Source organism: Enhydra lutris, unplaced genomic scaffold (genome assembly GCF_002288905.1).
Source record: "Enhydra lutris kenyoni isolate GAN:26980312 unplaced genomic scaffold, ASM228890v2 scaffoldscaffold1, whole genome shotgun sequence".
NCBI lineage: Eukaryota > Metazoa > Chordata > Mammalia > Carnivora > Mustelidae > Enhydra > Enhydra lutris.
Window position 1 is genome coordinate 46,437,929 of NW_019154085.1, and position 27,645 is coordinate 46,465,573.

At 51.2% G+C, this 27,645-nt stretch overlaps 2 protein-coding genes across 2 annotated transcripts; both read right to left on the reverse strand.

Moving 5' to 3' along the window:
- Positions 1–14,782: 14,782 nt before the first annotated feature.
- Positions 14,783–19,425, reverse strand: LOC111143088 (COP9 signalosome subunit 9). Its single transcript, XM_022496557.1, has 3 exons — positions 19,331–19,425; positions 17,562–17,634; positions 14,783–15,104 (listed from the first exon to the last, which is right to left on the reverse strand). The coding sequence occupies exons 1-3, from the start codon at positions 19,391–19,393 to the stop codon at positions 15,067–15,069; spliced, it is 174 nt and encodes a 57-aa protein (XP_022352265.1). The 5' UTR covers positions 19,394–19,425; the 3' UTR covers positions 14,783–15,066.
- Positions 19,426–22,981: 3,556 nt separating this feature from the next.
- LOC111141511 (otospiralin) lies at positions 22,982–24,056 on the reverse strand. Its single transcript, XM_022494154.1, has 3 exons — positions 23,999–24,056; positions 23,849–23,875; positions 22,982–23,166 (listed from the first exon to the last, which is right to left on the reverse strand). The coding sequence occupies exons 1-3, from the start codon at positions 24,054–24,056 to the stop codon at positions 22,982–22,984; spliced, it is 270 nt and encodes an 89-aa protein (XP_022349862.1).
- Positions 24,057–27,645: the final 3,589 nt, after the last annotated feature.

Sequence of the window (27,645 nt, forward strand, 5' to 3'; positions counted from 1 at the left end):
CAACTGTGGAAGGAGCCCAGATGTCCATCGACAAACAAATGGATAAAGTTGTACATGTGGCACAATGGAATATTACTCAGCCATCAGAAAAGATGAATACCCACCATTTGCATCAACATGGATGGAACTGGAGGGGATTATGCTAAGTGAAATAAGTCAAGGAGAGAAAGACAATTATCATATGGTTTCACTCATATGTGGAATATAAGGAATAGTGCAAAGGACAACAGGGGAAGGGAGGGAAAACTGAATGGGAAGAAATCAGAAAGGGAGACAAACCATGAGAGACTCTAAGCTATAGGAAACAAACTGAGGGTTGCGGATAGGGAGATGGAGGGAGATGGGGATAATGGGTGATGGGTATTAAGGAGGGCATGTGATGTGATGAGCACTAGGTGTTACATGCAACTGATGAGTCATTGAACACTACATCAAAAACTAATGATGTACCATATGTTGGCTAATTGAACTTAAATAAAAAAGAAAGGCAGAAAAAGAGTAGAAGACAAAAATGGGAATAAAGAAGGGAAACAATAGAAAACAGTAACAAATATGGTAGATACTAGCCCAACCATATCAATAATTACTCCGAATGTCAATGGTTTAAATGCACCAAGTAAATTATACAGATTGTCAGAGTTATCAAAAAAACCCCAAAACTCAATTATATGTTGTCTATAAAAATCCCACTTAAAATATAGATTAAAACTAAATGAATGGAGAAAGAGAATCCAAGCTAACACTAATCAAAAGAAAGCAGGAGTACCTACTTTTATTTCAGACAGAGTTGACTTCACAGCAAGAAGAGTTATCAAGGATAGAGAGAGACATTACATATGATAAAGGGGTCAGTTCCCTAAGAAAATAAAACAATCTTTAATGTGCATGCAACAAATAAGAAGGCATCAAAATGCATGTGAAAAAATTGGTAGAACTGCGAGGAGAAACAGATGAGTCCCTTGTTATTATAGTTGGAGACTTCAGTTTTTTTAAGATTTTATTATTTACTTGAGAAAGAAAAAGAGTGCACAAGTAGGGGGTGCTAGTGCACAGAGGGAAAATTAGACTCCCCACTAAGCAAGAAGCCTGATGTGGGGCTTGATGCTGGCTGCAATCCCAGGACCCTGGGATCATGACCTGAGCTGAAGGCAGACACTTAACTGACTGAGCCACCCAGGCACCCCTATGGTTGGAGACTTTAACTCCTCTCTCCAGAAATGGACATATCCAACTGGCAGAAAATTAGTAAGGACACAGTTGAACTCAACAATGCAATCAGACAATTGGATATAAGGGACATCTATAGATTACTCATCCAGCAACAGTAGAGGGCATGTTGTTCTCAAACTTGCTTGGAACATTCACCAAAATAGACTACATTCTGGGCTATGAAACACACTTAAATTTAAAATAACATAAATCATGTAATGTCTACTCTCAGCCCTCAGTGGAATAAACTAGAAATCAATAACAGAAAGATAGCTAGAAAATCCCAAAATACATGGATATTAAACATGCTTCTAAATAACACAAGGCTTAAAGAAGAAATCTCAAAATAAGTTTAAATATATTTTGAACCAAGTGAAAATAGAAACAACTCATTGAAATTTGTGGGTGCACAGAAAGTAGTGCTTGGGGGTAATTTATAGGACTGAATGCTCAGAGTATAAGAAAAATCTACAGTCAATCATTTAAGGTTCCACCTTAGAAAAATAGAAAAATAAGAGCTAATTATATCCAAAGTAAACAGGAGGAAAAAATAATAAAAATTGGAACAGAAATTAATTAAGAACAGAAAAACAATAGAGGAAAACAATGAAACTAAATACTGTCACCTTAAAAAGATCAACAAAATTGATAAGCTTCTAACCAGACTAAGAAAAACAGAAAGGACAAAAATTATTAACATCAGAAATGACCAAGAGGACATCACTACAGATCCATGGACTAAAAAAGGATAATAAGAGAATACTAAAACAACTTGATATCCAATAACTTGGTAACCTAAATGAAATGGACCAAATTCCTGAAAAATACAATTTGCCAAAATTCACACATGAAAAAATTGACAATCTGGACATGCCTGTATCTCTTAATGAAATTGAAAGCAATAATTGATAAACTTCCAAAACATAAAGCACTGAATCCAGATGCTGATGAATTCTACCAAATATTTAAAGAATAAACTGTACCAATTCTCTACAATCTCTCTCAGAGGGATACTTTCCAAATCATTGTATGAGGCCAGAATTACCCTAGTACCAAAACAAAATGAAGACTCACAAAAAAAGTACAGACCAATATCTCATCTCTCATGAACAAAGATACAAAAATACTCAGCAAAATATTAGCAAATTGATTCAACAATGTAAAAAATAATTACACACCATGACCAACTGGGATTTATCCCAGGTATGCAAGGTTAATTAAACATTTTAATTAATAAATAAATAATAATAATAAAATCCATCAAATCAACAGGCTAAAGAAGGAAAATCATGTGATCATATCAATAGATGAAGAAAAATATCTTTCATAATCCAACATCCATTTATGATAAAAACCATGAGTAAATTAGGAACTAAAGGAACTTCCATCAACCTGATGGGGAATGTCTAAAAGAAACCTACATCTGACATCATACTTAATAGTGTGGAACATGAAGCTTTCCCACTTGGATCAGGAGCAAGACAAGGACATCTCCTCTCACCACTCCTTTTCAAAATCAGGCTGGAAGTCCTAGCAAATTCAATAAGGTGGGGAGAAAAAAGGTAACAAAAGACATCCTGATTGGGAAGGAAGAAATAAAACTTTGTTCACAAATGACACAGCCATCTCTACAAAATCCAAGAGAATCAATAATAAAAAAATCTTGGCACTAGTAAGCAAGGCACTAGTGCAGCAAGGTTGCAGGATATAATAAGGTTAATATTTAAAAGAAAATCTCTTTCCTATAGGCCAGCAATAAACAAGTGGAATTTGAAATTGAAAACACAATACTGTTTATGTTATCACTGCTTATCACCCCCAGAAGTGAAATACTCAGGTATACATTAACAAAACATGTACAAAATCTATATGAGGAAAACTAAAAATTTCTGTTGAAAGAAAACAAAGACACTGGTAAGAAGGGCAAGCCACAGAGCGGGGAAAGATGTTTTATCATATATACCTGGCAAAGGACTTGTAGACTTGTATCCAAACTATATAAAGAACTCAAAACTGGGGTGCCTAGGTGGCTCAGTGAGTTAAGCGTCTGCCTTAGGCTCAGGTCATGATCCCAGAGTCCTGGGATCAAGCCCTGCATAGGGCTCACTTCTCAGCGGGGAGCCTACTTCTCCCTCTCCCTTTGCCTGCCACTCCCCCTGCTTGTGTGCTTGCTCTGTCAAATAAATAAAATCTTAAAAAAAAAAACTCTCAAGATTCAATGATAAAACAATCACTCTCCAAAAACAAGGGGGCCAAACATTTTAATAGATACTACACCAAAGAAGATACACTAATGGCCAATAAGCGAGTAAGATACTCACCATCATAAATCATAAGGGAAACAGAAATCAAAACCACAGTGTGATAGTTACTATTACACATTCACTTGCGTGGCTCTGTGTAAAATTCTGACTGTTAGATGCTGGTGAGTCTGTGGAATCACTGGAACTTTATATCACCACTGGAGATGTACACTTACACAACTGCCTTGGAAAAGCATTTACCAGATTCTTGTAAAGCCAAACATACATTTCCAATGTGACCCTGCAGTTCTACTCCTAAATATTTAACCAAGAGAAATGGAACTCTAACTGCGAAAAGACTTGTACATAATGCCAATATCCCTTTATTCACAGTCTCCAAAAACTGGAAACAATACACACACTGTTGTAGACGAGTGGCTGAAAAGTTACAGTATATCCATACAATGGTACAGTATTCAGCAATAAGGAATGAACTGCTGATACACATATCAGCATGGATGAGTCCTGAAAATATCATCTCAGCGAAATATACTAGATGCAAGAGTGTATTAGTGTATTTGCATGAGATGCTAAAATTGCACAACTTTGCTATATTTACAGAAAGCAGGTCAGATGTTGCAGGTGGAGGGGTTTGACTACAGAGGAGCAGGAGGGATGTTCTGGGTTTGTGGATAATGGAATGCCCTGTATCTTGAATGTGATGGACACATACATTCGCCAAAACATCACCTATACTCTTAAAATGGGTGCAGTGAATTACACGTGAACTACATGGCAACAAAGTTGCTTACAAAGAAATAACCTCTTGAAAACTCTTGTTTTCTGCCTGCTGACTAGAGCAAGGGCAGCTTTTCTTATTTTGGCTCTGAATATAGACATCTGGAGCAGGGCAAAATTATAAACTATCAATCTATTTGTTTTCTTTTTCCTTAAATGTCCACCTATCTCCGTACTCAACTAGTTCCTTGCACTTTGCTTCTAGGGGTGACAGGCAAAAGTGACCAGACCCAGATCTGGCTGGATGACCATCTTTCCTCTGAGCTACCATTGAGGGCAATGCCTTTGGTCAGCAAGTAGCTCTTGGAACAGAGTGTAGTCAGAGGCGAATTCCTTAATTGATAAAGTGCTCCGTCCTGCCACAGTGATTTTATGCCAGACAAGCTAGGACCCACATGTGTTCCTGGTTAGCAGTCCCTAAGAATGGACTCAAAACAGCACGGCCTTCCAAAGCAAACTGTGATGATGATGGCTCCCTCTTATTTAGTGCTGGTGGGGCTCCATGCTCAGGTCTGACTTCCTTTGTGCAATCCTTACAACCACTCCACAAGGTAGGTGTTTTTCCCCTTTTAAAAACTCTCTCTGTTGTGAACTGAACTGATCCCTCCCAAATTCACAGGTTGAAGCCCAACACCACCGCCCCCCGCCCCGCCATGTGACTGTGTCTGGAGACAAGGCCTGTGAGGATACAGCTGAAGTTAAATGAGGTCTAAGAGTGGGTCCCCAGTCCCATAGGCCTGGTGTCCTTACAGAAGGAGGAGGAGACACCAAGCACGCATGGGGATGAGGCCACGTGAGGACACAAGCACACAGCCATCTGCATGCCAAGGACAGCGGTCTCTGCAGAAGCCAGCCCTGGCAACACTCTGATCTTGGACGTCCCATCTCCAGACTGAGAAAATACGTTTCTGTTGTTGAAGCTGCCCAGCGTGTGGTGCTTTGCCATGGCCACCCAAGCAAACTAGTACACTGCCCTTGAAAAGATTACTGAGGGGCAACTGACGTATAATCAACTGCACAGACCTAAGTGCTCAGTTTGATGGGTACCGACAATTAAAGGCAACCAGGTAACTACCAGCTGCAGAAAAGAAAGAAAATTCCATCCCCACTGAAATGTCCCCTTCATTCCCAGTCAATCCCACCCCACCTCCTCCAACATCTAACCTGCGTCCCCCTGAATGAGCTTTGTCTGCATCAGGACTTCATATGAACAGAGTCCTAATCATGGACTCGGTATCTGGCTGCCTTTTCTTGGCACCACGTGGCTGTTCTTACTGTGGAGCACACTTGGGTCAGGGTCCAGTTTGGGGCCATGGAAATAAGGCTGCTGAATACTCTTGAAAAAATCTCCTTCTTCTTTTGGTGCACACATGTACTCAACTCTCTTAGGCAAATGCCAGAAGGTGCAGCTTGAAGACAGGTGGTCTATAAGGGAGATGAAGGCTTAGCTTTCTAAGGCACTGCCAAGCCACTGTCCAAAGAGGCAGACTGAACATGCCCACCAGCAGGGTCCTGCCTGCAGACCCTGAGCACACCTGGGCCACTCTCCTCTCCCTCTCCTGATGCTCCCTTGCCTACTTATCTTGAGACCCCTGACATCTGCAGTTGTTATTTTAGGCTGTGGCCATTCAAGTGAGGGTGAGGTCACATCCCATTACCATCACCCTGATTGATGATGCTGAACATCTTTCTGGGTGGCCACTGGTCGTTTGCATACCTCCTTTTATAAATGGTCTCTTCCCATGTTTCATTAGGATGTTCGTGTTTTTATTATTGATTTGTAGAAGCTCTTTATATGTTTTGAGTATGAGTTGTCAGTTAATGTACTATAATATTCTTCAGTCTGCTTGATTATTCCTCAATGGCATCTTTTGTCAAGTAGAAGTTATTAATTTTGTCTTGAACTATGTATCTCTCTAACCTTCATTTGTATAGATGGGAAACAGGCAGGGAAGTTTCTCCCCAGGGGAGAACGGAGGGGAGAACGGAGACATGCAAGTGAGGGTCCCAAGCATGGTGGTTTGGGACAGCCCTGGACAAAGCCCTGCTCTTCCTGTCCTTGGAGGGTCTGTCTGGGCAAGTCATGTCACCTTGCTGAGCCTCCGTTTATCCATGCAAATAGCACATGACCTGCCTTTCTGGAACATCCTGGGGACATAATGACAGAAAGTGCAGTGCTCCAAGTTGGTTTTCAATGAATGCCATCCTGCTGGGTTGTTAAGATCATCAGCGAGATGCTGAGAAAAAAAAAAACACAGCTAACTGTCCCAAATGTTGTTTTCACAGCAGGTTTGGTGGTTTTCCTGTCTCAGCAAAAATTCCCGCAGGTTCTTTCAACATTTACTTGACTGCAGTGGGCACAGTTGGGGACAGAATTCTGCCCTCCTAGTGACAGGATAAATTAGGTCTCAGCAAAACAAAATTTAAAGTTGAAAGAGTAAAAAGAAAAACCAAACAGAACAAAGCCAATAACACCATCCAAAGACCACCAGCTAGGACAGATCATCCTGAGTCCCACACAAGTCCCTTCTGATGGGAAGCCTCGATCTACCGACCCACAAGTGACTTTCCAATTGTGCAAATTCATCTCCGTTCTGCTACAGCAGAGACAAGGTCCCTGCTGGGGCCAAAACACTGCTGTGCAGGGCAGACTCCAGATGAAGAGACAGGAGCCATGCCTGGCAGAGCCCAGTACACCCTTTTCTTCATGCAACCCCCACCCATCTGCAGGTCTCAGCCAGGCCCTGATGCTGACAACTTCTCCAAGCTCTGGTGGCTCAGCCATGAAATAACTTAATGGTGCTGGATCTTGAACGCTAGAACTTCCCTCTCTGCTTCAGCTGGGAGCCATGGAGCCAAAGAAGGTGCAGTGGGACCCCAGCTTGGGGCAGGTCTAGAAGACAGGAAGAAAGCCATCTGAGTGCTGCCCTCCACCCCAACACCCACCGTGATGCTGGGGACCCCCTCCCCCATTCCCGTGGCCACCCCACTGGCCACCTGCCCTCCTGCCTCCAGACCCTGCATACACCTGGGCCACTCTCCTCTCCCGATGCTCCCTCTCCTACTTGCATCCAGGGCTCACCTCAAGGGCTTCCTCAGGAGTGGGGCCTACACCTGTCCTGGCACCTGCCCTCACAGTTTTCACAGGCTCTTCGTTTACCGTCCTGCCCCATGGGGCTGTGAGTTCCACCTTCTGTGGTACACGCACACAGATGCCTATGTGAGCATGTTCCAGGTGGATCATCACAGCCATGGGCTGAGGGGATGCCCAGGAGGAGGTCGGTTCAACTGTATATGCACAGACACACACCACATATATACTCTCCCCCAGATGTATGTCTGTACCTACACAACAAAAGGTAAATTCCATATATTAGATAAGCAGGTATAAATGTGTCAAGTAACAGCACCTACTCTCTGTACCTCACCTTTCCCACCCACACACTCACAATGGAATATCACTCACCCATACAAAAGAATGAGATCTTGCTATTTGCAGTGACCTGGATGAAGCTAGAGGGTATTATACTAAGTGAAACAAATCAGAGAAAGACAACAACCATATGATTTCACTTACTTATGTGAAATCCAAAAAAAAAAAAAAAAATAAACAAACAAAAAGCAGCACCAAGCCTATAAACACAGAGAACAAACTGGTGGTTTCCAGAGGGGCAGATGGGGGTGGACAGAATAAAGGGTGAAGAGGCACAAACTTCCAGTTATGAAATAGGAAGTCACAAGAATGGAAGATGCAGCCTCGGGAACATGGCCAAGGACACTGGCAACACATTGTGTGGGGACAGATGGGGACCACACTCACGTGGTGAGCACCAAGTCATGGATAGAACTGTCTGGTCACCATGTCGTATCCTATGTTAACTATACTTCAAGTAAAAATAAAAAAGTTTTTTAAATGTTTGCTCCTTGAGTGAGCCCAGTCATGTCTTGATGCCTTAATTGATATTTTACCAGCTTCGGGAGATTTTGAGTATCTTTAACTATTTACTGCACTGGCCATTGGTTCTGGGACTTGTCCTCTGGTTCCCCCGTGCCCATCATTGTCTGATGCGTGGCTTCATCTGCCATTTTGCACAAGTGCCCTACACTGGTAAATACCAGTACTTCAGCCCTTTGTCTGCGATGTACGGTGTATGATGTATGATGTATGATGTACTGCGATGTACGGCTCCTTCCAAATTCACCATCTGGCTCCTGGCTTTGTCTGTGATCTCTGAGAAGACAGAATGCAGCCGGAGCCTGAGGACTGGGTCTGGTGCCTCCTGATAGCTGTGGGACCTGGGGTGAATCCCTGTGTGCATGAGCAGGTGACTCAGGGAAGAGGAGGAAGCTGAGGACAGAGGCCACGGTGCCCCTGTGGCCCACAAATGTGCTCACAGCACTAGCAGCCTGAATTGCCATGTGCGCAGGGGGCTGTTCTGGGTGTAACTCAGGGTCACTCACGCTCAGCACCCCTTCACAGGCTCAGACCCAGAGAGACTTCAGTTGTCCCAGGACCACCCAGGGGACAGAACAGCTCCAGGAAGCCTGGTGACATCGCCTTGTGTGCTCCATCTGTCTGTCTCCTAACCAAGCAGCACATGGAGCACATGCTTGGGTCCCCTGTCCCCTATGGGCTGTGTGGTAGGCAGCCCCTGCACTGGGATGTGTTTGCACCATGCAATGGTCCCAAGAGGCCCCAGTACCCAAGTCTAGAAGGTCCCCTGGGCTGATGTGAGGACCCGCAGGGCTGGAAATCCTCGGGCCTGGAAGAGCATGGCTGCTCTGTTCCTCCTCCTTCCTGCCTGAGGCCTGCTTTCCTCTGTCACTCGTCTTACACATGGCTGGACTGGCCCCTCCAACATCCAAGTGCACAGCCTTGCAACTCAGCTCTGAGGCCCTGCTGGCCAGCCACGGGTTCGGACTTCTCTCTGGGCAGCCTCTGGGCCACAATCCGTCCCATCTAATGATCTAATGAACTGGGTGGGGATGGGCAGCAGGAAGGCTGCCACACGGCCTGTCGCCCCCAGAGCAGGAAAGGGGAGCTCTCTGCAAAGCACAGGTGTGCACCCTGGTGCCAGGAATCCAGGGCCTAGCATCCTGCCCAGGCCCCTGGAAGCCTCTGGCCCATCTCCAGGCAGCGTGGGCGCAGCCTGCACATTTCTGGAGATGAGGGGACAGCAGTTTTATCTGGCTGGGCCTATTTGGCCCACAGGAGGTCTGGTCTGGCCCAACTCTAGGGACTCTGGGTCGGGGGTCTGCCAGGGAAGCCCCTCTCTAGCCAGATGTGATGTGGAGCCCGGGGGGAATCCAGGTTTCCCAGCCTCTCCCCACGGCCCATGTCTGGCTGTGCGTGTGGCCGTGCACCTGCCCTGCCTTGTGCTAGAGGCCCACAAGGTGCCACAGGGAGGACACTGGGCCGGCGCAGAACCTTTCTGGGCTGCCTACTGTCAAAGGCCCTTACATATCAAATACACTATTATTTAATTAGATTATTTTCTTTCAGTGTAGTTGATGCACAATGTCACACTGGTGTCAGGCTACCATGTCACCACACACTGTCACAGGATCACTGAAAATCCCTGTGCTGGGCCTTTCATCCCCTCTGGAATGGCAAGCAGCACCTCCTGCTCCCCCTCACCCATTGCCCTTCCCCACCCCTCCCCTCTGGCAGCCAGCAGTGTGTCCTCTGTTTACAAGTCTGTCTTTTTGTTTGTTCATTTACTTTGCTTTAGATTCCACATACGAGTGAAATCTTATGGTATTCGTCTTTCTCTGACTTATTTCACTTAACATAAAACCCTCTGAGTCCACCCACATTGTAGCAAATGGCAAGATCTCATCCTTTGTTCTGGCTGAGTGATATGCCACTGCACACACACACACACAGCTTCCTTATCCATTCACCTGCTGACGGACACTTGGGCTGCTTCCATGTCTTAGTTATTGTAAATAATACTGCAATAAACATGGGGTGCATATATTTTTCCAAATTAGTGTTTTCATTTTCTTTGATTAAACACCCAATAGTGGAATTACTGGGTCATTTCTCACAGAACTAAAACAGGTATTACTAAAATTTGTATGGAACCACAAAAGACTCTGAACAGCCAAAGCTGTTCTTTCTTGAGAAAGAAGAACAGAGCTAGAAGCATCACAATCCCAAATTTCAACACTGCTACAAAGCAGTAGTCATGGGGCGCCTGGGTGGCTCAGTTGGTGAAGCATCTGCCTTCGGCTCAGGTCATGATCCCAGGGTCCTGAGATCAAGTGCCGCATGGAGCTCCCTGCCCAGCGGGGAGTCTGCTTCTGCCTCTTCCTCTGCTGTTCCTCCTGCTGTGCTCTGTCTCTCAAATAAATAAGTAAGATTGAACAACAACAACAAAAAGCTGTAGTCATCAAAACAGTACAGTACTGGCACCAAAACACACATCAATCAATAGAACTGAAAAGAGCCCAGAAATAAACCCTTGCTTATTTGGCCAACTAATCTGGGGCAAAACAGGAAAGAATACACAATGGGGAAAAGACAGTCTCTTTAACAAATGGTGCTGGGAGAACTGGAGAGCCACATGCAGAAGAATTGACACTGGGCCACCTTCTCCCACCACACATGAAAACAAATTCAAAATTGATGAAGGCCCAAGTGTGAGGCAAGAAACCATGAACTCCTACTGGAGAGGACAAGCAGTGATTTCTCCAACACAGGACATAGCAACTTCTTTCTAGATGTGTCTCCTGAAGCAAGAGAAATAAAAGCAAAAATAAACTATTGGGACTTCATCAAAATGAGAAGCTTTTGCACAGTGGAAGAAACTGTCAACAAAATGAAAAGGGCAGCCTCCCGAATGGGAGAAGGTATTTACACATGACATAACTGATAAACGGTCAGTGTCCAAAATATATAAAGAATTCATACGACTCAACAACAAAAAAAAACCCCAAATCATCTGATGCACAGAGGATCCGAACAGACGTTTCTCCCAGGATGTCCAGATGGCCAGCAAACACGTGGAGTGCCCCGCATCACTGTCAGGGAAATGCAGATCAAAACAATGACGAGGCCATCCCACGCCTCTCAGGATCACTAGAATCAACAGCACAAGAAACTATAGGTGCTGGCGAGGACGCAGAGGACAAGGAACCCTCATATGCTGCCGGCAGGCATGCAAACCAGTGAAGCCACCGAGATCAAATACCGATTTACGTTTGACACACATTTACTGAGTATCTAGTATGTGGCAGCCACTGCTTGGTTATAATTTGTCCCTCTAGTGCACAGTCATCTAGTGCACAGGTCAGGACAGCCTAGACTTCCCTGTCACCACCCCTCCCCAAGGGATGATCATCTTGGACTGCAGGGCACTCGCCATTCCCAGGGAATCACATGCCCTCCCCAAAATGACACGTGATGAAAGCCATTACAGTCATACCCACGAGTAGCTCATTTTCTGACCAGTCAGGTGTAATAATGGTTCCCACAATACAATGGGCGCCTGCAGACCTCACCGCGCAGCTGACCTCCGTGCCAACCTGAGCTGGAAGCCGGAAGCAAGGACAGGCCTCGAGGTGCTCGTGGGCAAGCTGCTCATTCCCCTTGAGCCTGTGCCCTGAGAGGGAGCAGGCAGAGTGAGTGGGCGGGGGGGGGGGGGGGGGTGTTCAGTCGCGTTAGCCCTTGGCCAAGGCCTCACTTCTGTGACTGCCCCTCAGTGTCCGTCTTCAGCCTCTTGAGAAACAAGGGGCCTTTTTATCTAAGCACCTCTCCTCAGCACTTTCCCTTTCTGGCTCCAGGCAGAATTCACAGCAGTAAGATTTCTAAAATCACTGATGTTGCTTTTTAAAAACTGTGACTTGTTTTGGAAGCGCATTTAGCCCAGCTGTCTGGCGTTTGTGCAAGCGCTCAGAGGCCTGCCCCCCTCCCTGGCAGTATCTGGAGTCCTTGCAAAGGCCACAGGCATGTCTGCTCCAAACAAGGCGCAGGGCCAACGCTGGCATGGGGCGAACGCTGACCCCGTCCACGAGACACGGAGGACGGGGAGTGGAGACGGTCCCTTCAGAGGCCCTGACTGCAGTCCTGCGACAGTAGGACCCAATCCTACTCTCCAGTTGCTTCCGAAGCCCCACCCCCACGTGGTTGGTCACAAGGTCCAAAAAGGGCTCCCTCTTGTTAGCATCCTCACATCCAAGAACCAGGAGCTTGGGATCCCAAGGATTCCCAAACAGTTAACATTAGCCCGCTATTCTCCAAGGACCCTGCCATAGCCATGGAGCGGTGGCCATCCCTTGGATGCTTTCCGCTTGGCAGAAAGGTGCTTCCCTAACTGCAGGGGTTTGAGTGGTCCCAGGGGGCAGGACCAAGGGTGGGTACGCCAACTGGAGGCCTTCTTGGGGACACAACTCCCAGGAGTGGGGACACCGGGACAGGAATAGCCAGCACCATCAGAACCCCGTTTCCCCCTGGCTGGAGAAGCCCATGGCAGAGGAAGCCGGATGGTGGCTGGGGCCACTGTCCGCCACTCACTGGCCCTTCCAGCCCTCCAACAAGTCCCTGCTCCCATTCTCAAGGGCGGGGGTGCAGAAGCCCCTCCCATCCTCACTGAAGAGTCCTCTCCTGACTCCCAGAGGTCTTCCTTGCCCTCAGCCAGTTCTCCAAGGAGCCAACAGCCACCCCAGCCCAGCTGCGCCTCACCATCTCACGGCCAAGCTAGAGGCCCGGCCGGCAGGCAGGCCTGGGGTCAACTGTGGTATAATTCCACAACATTTCTAAATGTGGCAGATGGGCGTATGTGTCCCCGAGATCAAGGCAATTAGGTGTGAGAAGTAAGAGAAAGTGTTTTTGTCATTATCAATAAAAATATATTACTAACAATGGCAAGACTTTTGCCAAAGGAGTCGGCACAGGCACAAAAATAAGCGGAAGCTGCTCTGACCCCAGACATCCTTGACGTTCCCTCATGGGGCTGGCCCAGGCGCAGTGAGGGGGGCGAGAGGAGGGCGTAAATTCTGTCTCTGAGCCTCACAGTCCCAAGGAAGCTGCAGATTCTGTGAAGGCAAAGGGAGGTCTACTGCTCAAATGCTTAACCAGGTCTCACCACATGCAACACACACGGGATTGCCATTCACAGAGCTGCCTGGACTAGACCAGTCCAGAATTCTAAGGCCTACACAGAGCCCCCTGGGGTCCTCATGCCAGCTCCTCACTGGGGCCCACTGTGCCATTGAGTTCCTGTGCGTCATTCTTCCTTCACCTTGGTCACTCTCTCCTGCTAAAGAGCACAGATCCAAGAACCAGGGGGTACCTCAGGGACCGAGGGCCTTGTTTGTTGACGAGGAACAGAGGCCCAATAAGCAAGGTGTTTGGGCAGGGTCCAAAGCTTGTAGACATGTAACACAGGGGTCACTGCAGGGCTGAGCCAGGGTCAGCCCTGACACAGTGCAGCACAAGCCTCGCAGGACTGCTATAAACCACAACAGATCAGGACCACAGGGTAACCACTGAAGAATTCACCCCAATACCTGGTGATCCCCACGGACCCCTTGGGGCCTGTTCTGAGGACCCCACGTAGGAAATGGTAAAAACTGCTCATGAATGAAGCTAAACCCGAGGAAGCTGCTCTCAGAACGCAGACAGTGTGCAGTTCACCTGCGGGGAAGCCCAACCTTCTGAGCCTCGGACACAGTTAGCCCCAAGTCCCAGGCCAGGCCCAGCCTCAGGTGAGGGGGTCCTGACACCACAGAGCACATCTGTCCGGTCTCGGCAGGGACACTAGGCCATGACCCTGCCCTCTCTCCGGCCCAGGGAAGCTTGCCAAACTAGTCCTCCCAGGGCCTTGGCTGTCATGGCCTCAGGGCAGGGGCCCCGTCTAAGTGACGGACTGGAAACCCGCATGCTGCTCATGAGAACACAGTAGAGCTGAGGTCTTCCCCAGCTTCGGACTTCATCTGTCTTCAGGCCATCAGGGTGATGCTGTTTGGCACGATCTCCCAGGCAGGGGATTGGCAGGTGCCCAGCCTAACTCTAGAGCCTTGGGCTGCGGTACTCGTATGGCATGGGTGTTTCCAGGCCAGAGAAACTCTTTGCTGTGAGATCAACATAAACTAGGAACCTTATTTTTTACAGCCATTATCTGCTGCTGAGCTGGGCCAAGAAGAGAGACAAATTGTCTCCCTTCCATGTTACATGCCCTTTGGAATGGCCCAGCCCCTCTGTCAGGGTCACTGTCTAGTCACCCCGAGTCTTCGAGCCTCTGGTCTCGGGATGCAGATGCAGGGGCTGAGGTAGGGGACGCCAGGCCTGACTGTGATCGGTGAAGGGCCAAACACACCTTCCCACCAGAATAAAGTCTTAACAGACTGGCATGAGGGGGGCCCTGCACGCCCCACACTGCTTACTGATCTAACACAAACACTGCTTCGCAGGCTGTGAGCCTCACAGTAAGTCACTCCCATGTTCAGGGGAAAAAGCACACAGTGTATCTGTAAGCTGACCAACATGTTTCTCTCACTGTGTCAACACACATAGGTACCCACACGTATACAGAGGCTTTTAGGGATTTAATATCTGCTCGAAAATCCAAGAATTAAAATTACCCTGAAAATGATGGCATCACCTTTTAATTGAAGGACAGAAGCCGGTCACATTCAGAGACTAGCAGGCCTCGTGCAGATAGTTAAAACCATCCTACTCTTTCTTGATTAACCATCTCCTTATTTCAAGTAACGTCCATGAGTTCTTTAGGACCGTCTGAAATTGTCCTCTGAGGAGCGCCGCCACACCAGCTCGTAAAACACACGACCACATGCACCGCTGGATGGCATCTCACTGGATATCATCATCATCAAACAGATCTTCGAAATCTACGTAAACGAACAAAACCACATATTAATGGGGCACACAAGGTTAATTATTGAGAATATAACTCCAAAATGAATTACAGAGTCATTCATTCTCAAAGTAGAGAAAAAGCAGTAAACAACCTAAATAAAGGACTTTTCCCATGACAGACTCAATTTTATCCAGCAGAGGTCATCCCATCCAACAGAGAGAGTGGTGTAGGAAGCAAATCTTCTATTTAGGTAACATCTTAAGAAAATGCATGGAGGTGGGGATGAGGTGGAGGTGAGGCAGCTGGAAGGCTGGCAGGCACAGGATCCCAAGCAAGCATGAAAATGCAGAGGGCAGCTGGGAGGAAGGTGCTAGAAGAACTGGGCCAGGCAGGAACAGCTGTCTTTAAAGGAGTACGACTGATGGTCACACTTGAGACACAGTCCAAGCCCTTCCCACAGGAAGAAGGGCGACACACTCATAGCATGCTAATTACTAGAATGGGTGGCACTCAGGGTCACTGTGCCCTTCTATTTACTTGTCTATGGGCTTCCCCAAACCATCTACAATAAGCATGCCCTGATCTCACGATGGGGAAAGAAAAACTGAGGATCTACTCATAGTCCCACGAGTTCAAGCTGTGCAGGATAAACAGTGAGCTGGAAGGAGGGTGAGTGGAAGGCCCTGGTGGCATCTCCATATGCCAGATGTCACAGGCCATCAGGGAAGGCGGTGTCCCAACCCCCTCTGCTCAGCACTGATGTGGGTGGTCCCACCATAGCAGGGCTGGCCTGTGGTCCTACAGCCCTGTGTACTTTCTCCTCAGCCCGCAGCCCCAGCTAACTCCTCCCACCACCTCCCACCCCCCCAAGACACTGCCCTCTGATGTGCTCCTAGAAACAAGGCCACCCACCCCTGCCAGGGCTCTCATCATGGCTGTCCCTGTGGGCTGCCATGTCTAACGCTCCCCTACTTTATCAAACACAGTGAGTGAAAAGAGCAAGCCTTGTTTGTGGTCTGAACCCCAGTGCCCAGGGGACCAGAGGTCAGAAGCTCTGCTCTAGAAGCAAGCACTCTGGAGAAACTCTATCCAAAGTGCTCATGGCTTTCTCACAGCAAGTGGCTTCCTGAACACAGGGGGCTGTCACAACCTGATGGGGCAGCACACACCTCATGAGCTGTCTTGGTGGGCAGACCGATGCGGTGCGAAGTTCTTCCGTGTTCTTTCCCTTTCCAGGCCTGACCCAGAAGGAGGAAGTCCCCACTATGCTCGTGTTGCTCATGTTCCTTTAGCAGGGCAGCCCAGGTCCCTCCCAGATACCCTTTTGGCAGAATTAGAGGGCTATTTTCAGAAACCACATGAGCTCGGACACTAGAACACAGCCAACAGTCTGCAAATCCAGAGGACGCGTGGGACCTTGAGGAGATCATCACATGTGGGAGAGGGTCCAGAGGTATTAGACATCACCCCACCCTGCTATGGTAAGGGCCCCCCAAGGTCATCCCATGTGAATGACAGCTTTCACATGGTGGCTCTGGAGACCTTAGAGAAAGGCTGTCCCCATCCTCAAGGCTGCTGGCAGCCTGATGTCACCTCAGTGGAGCGGCCAGGCTCCCTGGGAAGAAAGCACCTAATTGTGCAGCCCAGCTTCTCTTTTTAGGCAACAACTTGCTGAAAAGATACCAGATAAAATAACATGGACTCAGGCTCCAGGGGAGATTTGGCACATCAAACCAATGTGGCCTGGTAGTATCCCAGTTGCCACCAACTGGTGACAGTTCTCTGTAGTGGCAGGCACCTGGGACAAAAGAAGGATGACAGACGGTGTCCTAAGAAGACTTGTCTTGTGCTCCCGCTCATGATTTGAACCCTTAGTAAGAGTATAATCTGTAGGAATAAGGCCTCAGGAAATCAGAAGACAGCAAGAGAAATAGCCCTCAGCCTGTGGGACAGGGACGCAGAACTCGGTTTGCCACCGCTTACCATCCATGCTCTTGGGAAGCAGCACAAAAGCTCTTCAGTACAACCAAGCCCTGCTTTGAGAGAAAAGGGCGGGGAAAGCTGGCTGTCGCCGCGAAGGCAGCCAAGAGACCAGAACCCAGCCACACACAGGAGGAAGAAAAGCCAGCCATCCTCTGAAAGCAGAGGTGAGAAAGCCCAGAGGGGTTCCTACACCTGTGTCCCGGGTCACAAGCAACAGACCGGCCTCTGTGATAGGTTCAGGGGGACAAAGGTGTGGCTATAGCTCAAGTTCGACTACTGGAGTGCAGACTGGGAGCCATTTTACATGACTGCCTCCTGAAAAAGGGCCGGCTGCCGGCGCTGGCAGCCCGTGTTGTCATTTTATATAAACTGCACTGAGCTCTGAGAATGGCCCACATCTGGGCTTTCCTGTTCCAGGACCCCAGTCATGTCACAAAGCATTCCACTCTATAACACAAAAGAAACATTCCGATTAAACTGGAATCCTCAATCCCAGCATCCTTACCATTGAAGAAGTCTGCATGAACTGCCTTCTCATTGGCTGCCAAGTCCATCAGGAGCCCCGTGCTGCCTCCTGCCTGGGAAAGGAAAGGTGACATGGTGTCAGTGCTGTTTTCCGGGAGAATGGGGACAGCGCCTTACAGGGCTCACCCCACTCCGTGGCAGAGGAAGGCGAGGAATGGAAAGGTTGGGAGGACTCCCAGGTTGGAGTCAAAACTTAGTTTCAGGCAAAGGAAGCAGGTGGGAGAGTTGGCATTCCAAGAAATTATTTTGAAGGTCTCCTTGGGTCTCACCTTCCCCGATTCCTCCTGCTTTTTAAACAGAATCCTGTTGCCCTGAACACCACTTCTCTGTAAACCTTAGCAGACATTCTAATTCCCTAGAAGATGCTGCTGCCACAGTGGCCCCAACCGTGTGCAAAACTGGGCTAAGGATTTCTCTCCCCTGGATGGCCCTCTGCTTCTTCGGAGAACAAGCATTTCCATGGGAAACTGACCTCCTGGCCTGGGGTTCTGGTTGGGAGTGCCATCACAGCACCCCCACTGCCACAGCTTATGGTGGCAGTAAGACCATGGCACAAGCAAACTCGGGCAATCTGACCCATTCCAGATTTGGGGTGTCTGTAAGAGTCACACAGGGATGGTCAGAGCAGAGGTCCTTGCTGCTGCCTTGACCCCGACCTTCCAAGGCTGCCTGCTCTGACCTTTCCTGGCTCTGGAGTAGCTGGCGTCTCCCATGTTCCTTTTCATGGCTGCTCGCAGTAACCCAAGCCCAAGAGAAAAGCCCAGGATTCTCGGACTCCTCTCTTCTCTTCTCAACCTGCCTCCCTTCCTGTTACCACAGCAAGCCGCGCTACCACCACCACTCGCTACCACGTCCAGTCCGTGCCTACTTCCGCCCGTAGGTGCTGCCTTCATTCGGACCCTCCACAAGGCTCCTGTGAGCAGTCTTCCACTCTCTTGCCTCCAAACCCAATCCCAAAGTCTCCACAGCGACCTGCCCGGAAGCCTTTCACCCCCCTCACGGTGCCCTCTGGTGATTCCGCACAAGGCCGTCGGAGGACCCAGGGAGAAACCGGGGTCTCCTGCTTCATCAGTGGGGTGCAGAGCCCGCCTGTCCCGGCACAGCTACGGGCCGCTTCATGCTCCGCCAAGCCACCTCTTCCAGCGGCCGTCTCCCCCCAGGCTCGGGCACCTCGCGGCCGGTGTTAAGATGCGGGGCGGGGCCGGCCCTGCCTTCAGGACTGGCTCCTTCCAGGCCCTCCTCCTGCAGCCTGCCCCGTCCGCCAACACCAGCAGGCCCTGCACCATCGCCTCGTGGGCAGCCTGCGCTGGGCCGCCCCGAGCCGGGAGGGCGCGCTCCTATCCGACACCTCTGGCTTTCTGCGCACTCGGTACCGCCACCCGCCTCTCGCTGCCGTACGGAAATCTCCCGGCGCAGAGACAAGGTCTGCCCCCTGAGCTTCCCGAGAGAGAAACGAGGCCCTGCGGCGGGCAGCGGACCCGACACCCGGGGCTGGGGTCACCAGCTCACGGAACACCAGCGTCGGCCGCAACACCCCACGTCCACGAAGCAGGCAGACATCTGCCCACCGGGCACCAGCGCCAAAGCCCAGGTCCCCGTGCGAGCGCACAGCCCCGAGCTCCCTCCCGGGGTCCCCAAGCCGGGGACCACGCCCGCGCTCGCAGCCCGCCGTCGCCGCAGGGCCCACCCTCGCGCCGCCGAGCACAGGCCTGCCAACCGCCATCCCCCGCCCGCCCCGGGCCGCCTCACCTCGTCCAGGTCCACGTAGGGCCCGGCGCCCTCGGGGAACATCTCGTCCACCGCCGGCTTCATCTCTTCCGCCGCGCCTCCTGCATCCCCGGCCCACTTCCGGCCGGCCTGACGCCCCTTCCGGTGCACGCCCGGCCGTGGCGCCTCTAGACGCCCGAGGACGGTCAACTCTATGGTTCTCCTGGCACCCAGAGCCGGGCGGCTCCGGTTCTCCTGACAGCCGGGCGGGGGAGGCTGCGCGGGGACTCGGGGGTGACCTGCGGCCACAGACAGCTCGGCCCGAACGGCCTGGCACGCAGAGCAGCGCAAGAGATGGCTTTTACAGAATATGCGGAGTCGGAAAGAGCCTGGTGGTTGCCGCCGCAGCTGGGTGGGGGCCAGGCCACACAGGAGAGGGGGATCGGGAGGTACAGACTTCGAGCCATAAAGTGAAAGTCTCCGAAAAAAATATTAAAATAAAATAAAATAAGATAGTCTGGGGATGAAAAGTACAGCCTGGGGACTACAGCCGATGACATTACAATAGCTTTTCACGGGGACAGATGGTGTGCAATTGTCAAACCGCCGTGTTGCACACCAGAAACTTACATGATATTGTAGGTCAGCTCTGCTTCACAGAAGAGAATGTGAATGGTCCGCAGAGTAAAAAGGCAACCCGCGCAGTCGCAAGAAATATTTGCAAATTACACACATGGGTACATGTATGTACACACTCCGTAAAGGGTTACTCTCCAGAATATAGAGAGAACTCCTAAACTCAACCACAACAAATCCCAGTCCAAGGCAAGTAACTTAAATACACCTTTTTTTGGAGTAGATAGACGAATGGCCAAGAAGCCCATGAAAACGTGCTCAGCGCCACTAAGCATTAGGGAAATGCAGTCAAAACCACTTCACACTCCCTAGAACAGGTGCTATTTTAAAAACCCCAAGGATAACAAGTGCTGGAAAGGATGAGGGGAAATAGAGACACTTGCACACTGCTGGTGGGAATGTGGAGAACAGCATGGGGGTGCCTCAAAAATTAAACACAGAGCTACCCTAAGATCCCGCAATGCCATCTGGGTACACACCCAGAGGAAGTGGAAACGGGGTCTTCGTGAAACATTGGACCCCATGTTCAGAGCACCGCTACCCCCAAGAGCTAAAGGGTGGAGGCACCCTGTGTTCTTTGACAGCTGAACAGATGAGTGAGCTGTGTACTGTATGTACATAAAATGGAATACTATCCAGCCGTAAAAGGGCAGATGCTACAACATGAATGAGGCGTGAAAACATTATGCTGAGGGAAATAAGCTGTCACACAAATCTTGCATGACTCCACTGACACGAGGTACCTATAGTTGTCAGAGTCACAGAGACAGACAGCAGAAGGGTGGGCACCGGGGGCTGGGGAGGGATGGGGAGGGATGGGGAGTCAGTGTTTCATGGGGACAGAGATTCAGTTGGGGAAGATGGAAGGTTCTAGAGGTGGGTGGTGGTGATTGGTGCATGACAGGGTGAATGTGGTTAGTGCCACCTAGAAACAGTTACAGTGGTAAATTTTATGTTATATGTATTTTATTATAATTTTTTAAATGTATGTGAATGAGAGAAGAGGATAGGAGGGAGTGGAAAGGAAGGAGAGGGGAGTGAGGAAAGGAGAGTGTGAGATACTTGAGCTAGACTTTTGGAACTAGGTAGGCCTGGGGGCTTGGCTACGAGCGAAGCAGGGATGGGAGGACAAGGCAGGGAGATAGGGAATGAGCCCAGACTGGCAGTGGACAGTGACCCATGTGGGCAGTGCAGGGCTCAGGGAGAGGGGAGGAGAGGCTGGAGTGTGGCTGAGCCTCAGGTGTCACGGTGACACAAATCACCTTGAAGTCTGGAGAGCAAGTCCGACCGGAGAAGCCATGACCCCTTGGCCACCAACAGGCTTCTCTTCTGAGTGGTTTCAAAATGGGGGGGTGGCTTCCCAGCCACCGAGGCAGGAATGAGAAGACAGTGGCCATGGGTGATGCTTGCTTCTGGTGAGGAGCTCAGTGCTGCAACATTGGGGTTGAGGGGCTGAGGGCACCGGGCAGGAAGTGGAGGGTCCCCCATGAGGTCTGCCTGCAATGGGGAGAGGGGTCGGGAGGAGGTGCATAGAGGAGAACTGAGCCTGTTGGATGCTGAGCTGAGCAGGGAGGGCAGCAGCCAGCCAGATGGGAGTCCCGACCACGGGGCTGGGAGCTCAGCAGGTGGGGAGCCAGCTGAGGATGGCTCCTGGTGGGGCTTCTTCCTCTGAGAAGAGGACAAAAGTGAGGCACCTTAGGAACGTAAATGCAAATGGGCGTCCCGAGGCAGCTATGGGCTGCTGAGGCCAGAGACTGAGGAGTGGGTCCGGCTGGCCAGGCACCATATGCTCTTCCCCAGAGGGAGCCTGGATTTGGCTACTCCGGAGCCGCTGCGGAGAGGGGCTTGGGTCGTGGCTCCTTAATGCGCGCACTAACTGGCTGTGTGACCATCCGAGGGGAATATGACTGTGCACACACGCGAACTGACATGTTAACAAAAAACACAGAAATCCTGCTGTAAGGCATGTCTTGTCTGTTATGTTCGGTCGAGTCCAGTTGTCCCCTGAGAACTGAGAGACTCATCCTCTCACATGGCTATCTCTTAATTTACAGAAACCAAATTCATACCAGCTCAAGGTGGGGAAAGAGATGAAGAAGGTATTGGCTTTTCCTAAAGCCATTGGCTAGGCCTCCCCTGCAGAGTGTCACCTGGGGCAGGAGGCATGGCTGGAGTGAGAGGGACAGCCCCTGGAGGCTGCCCTGGGCACCTCCCACCTTCCAGCACCCTCTGCACCCATCTGGGTGGCTGTGCTCTGTCCCAGGAGAGTTGCCTCCCCATCTACATTTAAATACACAGTGTTTCTCATTATTTTATTGCAAAAGAAAAGCTGGTTGTAGCTCATTAGAGCAATTTCTTCTCACCTCATGGGAGGTGACCGGCAGGGTCTATGGCTTGTACGCTTGTATGCCTGCCCGAGGGGCTCCACCTGCAGAGCAGTGTGCCCAGTGCAGAGGATGGTCCCAGAGACACCATGCAAATGTCCTGCCGGTCCTTCCCTCCCTCCAGAGCACCCAGGGCAGGTAGCCCCATTCCTCCCGCAGCCCCTGACCTGCTGTGCTGGCGTCCAGGTTTTGAGGGCCTTCCCCTTACAGACAGAGAGCACCCAGGCCCTGGACCTTCCTCAAAGGCTAAGCTCCTGCTGTCCTGGTGTCCTGGGGGGACAGGCAGGGCCCCCAACCCAGGGGTGGCCGCGGGGGTCTGGCTGCTGTCGGCCTCCGTGATCAAGGGCAGGGGCTTTGGGGTGTGGCTGCCTGGATCTGGGTCCCTATCAATAAGTCAGGCAGTGCCCTGGTGTGTGTTTGCCTCAGTTTCTCCCCTGCACTCCAGGGGCCCTGCAGCAACTCCAGAGGCCCTGCAGCACCCCTCCGAGGGGCTGTGAGTTTAGGTAAGAGGATGACACGTACAGCAGAGTCCTGAGTGAGAGCTGTGATTCATTTGTCAAATAGGAAAGGAAACATGGCCTGACTGGGGCCGTTTCTTGAAAGAAAACCAGAAGCATTTGAGTGTCTTAAGTCAGGAATTTATTACCATGAGGCTAGGGATACAGGGTGCAACTCAGTCCTGCTGGTAGGGGACATGGAAGCCCAGCGTGGTCCCCAGGGGGAAGTGAGCGAAGAAGGTGCGGGCCATATCCTCCAGCTGGGGGTAGGCCCCCAGCGTCTGGAAGTATTGCACGTAGTTCCAGAAGTCAGAGGTGGAGAAAGGCCAGTAGGGCATGGCGGGCAGCTCAGCATAGGGGTCTGAAAAACACCACCACCTGCCTCAGGGACTGTCCCCACCTGTCCTGCCCTGAGGCTGCCCTTCTGGGATACCTTAGGGCAGATGGTTGGTGCCCAGCAGTGCCATGGCAGTGAAGGGGCCCCCCAGCTAGCAGCTGGGAGCTGGGCCACCCCTGGGTCCTCCGTGGAAGTATCCCGAAACCTTGTCATCTGGATGATGACCTGCGTCTGCCTCTTGCGACTCCTGGTCTGCAGGGACAGCTCAGGGAGAGGAGAAGAAGGGAGAGGAGGAGGGGGGGTGGTATCTGGCCCCTGTCCTGGAGACGCTGGGCAGGGAAGGAACACCATGGTGAGGGTGTGGGGACGTCCTGGTGGGACTGCAGAGGAGACCACAGCCCTCAGCCCCAGAGTTCAGATGCCACTGCACTGTGGTCCGACTCCGGGGAAGAGCCACAGGGTGAGTCCCAGGTAGAGGATGACACTGCCAAGCCTCAGGGGCTCCGAGCGTGTGCGTCCCCAGGTGGCTGGGGTACAGGGCCCAGAGAAGAGCCTCGGGTCCCTCTGCTTGCACAGCTTGTCCTTAAAGCTGACCCAGGGCTCCTGCTCCGTTTGCTCAGGATAAGCCAGCTCCCTCCCGGCTCTCTCTTACGACCCCATCCCACCCAAACACACACAAGAAAAGAACAAGGGGGTGATACAATACCTCCTTCCTCCTGCACCGGCTTGGCCCCTACAGAGGAAGATGAGGGCTGTCACTCCGCAGAGCCCCCCAGGACAGGACCCCCGCTCACCCCCGCACCCCAGCTGCCTAAGCAGCCAGGGAGACAGCAGGAGGGACAAAGCCACCACTCACCCACCAGAGATCCCAGCAGGAGGCAGAGGGTCACCCCTGGCACCCAGCAGGCTTTCATCTCCCCCAGGCACAGCCCTCCACCAGCTGAGGAAGCTCCTGTCCACCTGTAGCAGGAGGGACCCAGGGGGTGGGACCAGAAGCCTATCAGGGTCCCAGCTTCTTCCTGCCACCCCCAGCTCGGGGAACTCCCTGGAAAATGGCTCTGGCAAACAGATAAGCTCCCAGAGTTTCCATGGCGGTCCCAGTTTCACCTGTGGGATGGGAGGCAGGGACCCCTGGTCTGCCCCTCGGGAGGCTTCCAGGAACTCTGGGTGCTCAGCTGTCGCTGGGATGGGCCTCTGCTCCCGGCCCCGCAGGCTCCTCTTTATAAAAGGCCGGGGGGCAAGGAGGCAGACGTCACCTTCCTGAGCTGCCAAACTGAATATTTCATCCCCGGGGCGGAGGACTGAGGGCTTCTGTGGCCTTGCTGGCGGCAGGATCGCGAGCATCCAGTCGCAGGAATCTGATCCAGGGAGCAAACTGGGAGGAAATCATCTCTGCACAGGCCACAGCTGGGATTTTTAGGACTGCGCTCAACACCGGGGCTGGAAATAAATGCAATTTCCTCTCCACTGGGAGAGAAAGACATTTTAAGTCTGACATTGCCCCCTTACAGGAATAAGGTAGTTGCAGAGCTGAATGGGGTGGGGTTGGGGGGGCTTGGGGAGCCATGAGCGGCCACAGATCAGCACCCCTGCCGACAGGACACTGTCAGGCAGAGGCCACGCAGGAAGTGAGGGTGTCTGACCCCACGGCACACCTGCAGACCAGAGCATCCCTACTTGTGCACAGTGATTAAGCCTGTCGTCAGGAAGGCAGCTGTCCCAGCCTCAGGGATGCTGTGGGCAACACCTAGGGGCTCTGTGTGTCAGCTCTGATTAAGCCCAAAGATAGCAGCCATGCCGCATGGCCCTACCCACGGAATCCACACAGCTGTAGTGTGCGGCATGTCATCTGGCTGGTGGGCCGGGTGGCGGAGAGCAGGTCTTATGTGACAAACCCAAACAACACACACCTGGTCTCCCCAAGCCTTTGGGCACCTACCCGGACCAGGACTGAAAGGGCTGGCATCTCAGTGTCGTGCGTGGGCACGTTTTGCACAAACACAGATGGTTAGAGCCACTTCTCGTCACCCTGTGAATCCAGAGGCTCTGCTGAGGGGCCCCAGGCCGGCACGTCCTATCATCTCCACCTGAGCCACCCCAATATGTTTCCTGGGCTTCGGGTGACACCAGCGGTCACAGGCGGAGCCTCCTGGACACATGCTGCCTGCCTCACCTTCTAAGTCACCTCTTTTTTTTTTTTTTTTTTAAACATTTTATTTATTTATTTGACAGAGAAAGATCACAAGCAGGCAGAGAGGCAGGCAGAGAGAGAGAGGAGGAAGCAGGCTCTCCACGGAGCAGAGAGCCCAATGCGGGGCTCGATCCCAGGGCCCTGGGATCATGACCTGAGCCGAAGGCAGAGGCTTTAACCCACTGAACCACCCAGGCGCCCCTAAGTCACTTCTGAGCCTCAGGGTCTGCTCACAGACCTGGAAACAGAGTCGCGGGTTGGGATGGGTCCAGAGGAGAATCAGCAGCCCCCAAGACAACTACTTTGGGGGCAACTGCAGGTTCTCCAGGAAGGGGGACCAACCCATCCGAGGGGAGAGGGAGGGGGCTTCTCCGGGCAAAAGATGCTCATCAGAATTTAGGGTCTCAGTTCCCCACCTTCTTCAGAATCTCCCCACATGTCCCCATCGGAGGGACGAGACCCCTTCTTGCCCAACAATACCTTACCCTTCACAACAAATAGCTCAAGATACCAGAAATTCAACGTGCCTTCTGATGCAACCACTCACCCAATTAGCCCTTGGGTTTTATATTCAGAAATCTGGACTCTGCATCTGCAAGAGATAATGAATTCTTTTAGGGTCAGGGTCCCCAGAATCACCTAGAGGGTGACTTACTAGGGCCCTCCAGACTCAGCAGAGGCTGTGCTCCCAGCTGGGATTCGCAACAGAGAAACGGTCCAACGCACAGGAAGGGAGAAGTCGGGGGGCCAGGGGTGAGCTTCCAGGGCCCTTCCCCTGGAGTCACACAGGCCACCAACAGGTGTGATGACCTATGAGGTGCTGTCTTCAGGAGAGTCTGTGAGAGACGCAGCACCCAGGGTTTTTATCGGGGGCACAGGGGCACCCCCACCTGCTAACGATTCAGGGTACCCAAGAGGAAACGGGTGCTTAGCATGAACCACGATGCACAGAGCTGTGTGGGCAGCGAGGTCCTCTCATGCACAAGGGTGCCGGGAACTCTGCCAGGAACTCCTGCCGAGGGCCCCCCAGGAGGGCAATGGGGCCTGCTCCTTGACCCTCTTCTGCACAATACAGAAGGTTTGGTTTTTTATCTGCCGCCTGAGCTGGGAATTTTAAGTTCTGCACTCATCATTTTGTTTTCCCACATTCACCGGGTCACTTAGGAACGACCAACCAACCCCACAACCCTTACTGTTTATTCCCACTAAGTGGTCTGTGGCATCAGCTACCTGGTCACCAGGAACCTGGCCTCCGGCAGCCCCTGGGCTCCATGGACCACACAGCAGACGGCACCTTGGCAGGCCTGAGGACCAATTCCCGATTCCATCCTGAAAGTCAGCCCCCGGGCTCTCTCCTGGCTCCCACATTCTGCTCAACATAGCCCCTGGGGGTGCTGGGGGACATGGGGCTTATTGTAGAGCCAGAATTGATATAGTGTGGGAGGGCTGAGGACGTGAAGGTGGGCGGGCGAGTGGGAACCACGTGGCCAGAGTGTCTGTGAGGGCTGAGACCTCCATGTTTGGCGGCAGCCTCACAGAGCTGGACAGCGCGTGGAGGGCAGTGAGGGCTGGACAGATGTGCTGCTGTCCATCGCAGCACCAGAGGGCAGTGGCCCACTGTCCATGACCGGCAGTTCATGTCTCAAGACAATGTGCAATCAATCATTCCTACGATGTTAGGAAAAAGGAAATAAAATCACATGTACTGTATTTTTGTAACCATTTTCTTAATTAAAAAAAAAAAAAAAACCTATCTAGACTAAGCATCTGCCTTCAGGTCAGGTCGTGGTCCCAGGGTCCTGGGATCACGTGTGGGGCTCTCTGCTCAGCGGGGAGTCTGCTTCTCCCTCTCCCTCTGTGTTCTCTTCCTCTCCCTCTGTGCTCTTTTCTGCTCCCTCTTTGCTCCCTCTCTCTCAAATAAATAAATAAAATCTAGGGGGGAAAAAAACTACCTAGAAAAAATCTACAAGTAATGAGCATTAATAGTAGAACTATGGGTGTGTTTTTTTTTTCTTCTTTCTGGATATACGGATTTTCCTTAATGTATTACTCTCATGTAAGGGGGGAAACTTTGAAAACCACCACTAATAGTTCTGACCCGCTGTCGTGGGTCAACCACTCAGGACTTCCACAACCTCGTGGCAACCCCCATGTCCACCCCCACCCCTTTTCTCTCCCCCTGAGTCCTTCGAGCCACTCTTCTTTGCTGGCCTGTACACAGACCTTTCCTGGACCCACTTGGAGAGACCCACCTAGAGGGCCCCACCTGGAGAATCCCACTTTGATCTGACTCCTCTGCCCTCTGGACGAAG

Bases quoted from the DNA above. Each gene is read 5' to 3' on its own strand.
- LOC111143088 (XM_022496557.1), bottom strand. From the start codon at position 19,393: ATGAAGCCGGCGGTGGACGAGATGTTCCCCGAGGGCGCCGGGCCCTAC. The intron at 17,635-19,330 runs GTGAGGCGGCCC...TTCCTTTCCCAG, and splicing joins CCTACGTGGACCTGGACGAG to GCAGGAGGCAGCACGGGGCT. The intron at 15,105-17,561 runs GTAAGGATGCTG...TCGTTTACGTAG, and splicing joins TCATGCAGACTTCTTCAATG to ATTTCGAAGATCTGTTTGAT.
- LOC111141511 (XM_022494154.1), bottom strand. From the start codon at position 24,056: ATGAAAGCCTGCTGGGTGCCAGGGGTGACCCTCTGCCTCCTGCTGGGA. The intron at 23,876-23,998 runs GTGAGTGGTGGC...CTTCCTCTGTAG, and splicing joins CCTGCTGGGATCTCTGGTGG to GGGCCAAGCCGGTGCAGGAG. The intron at 23,167-23,848 runs GTATTGTATCAC...GGTGTTTTTCAG, and splicing joins GCCGGTGCAGGAGGAAGGAG to ACCCCTATGCTGAGCTGCCC.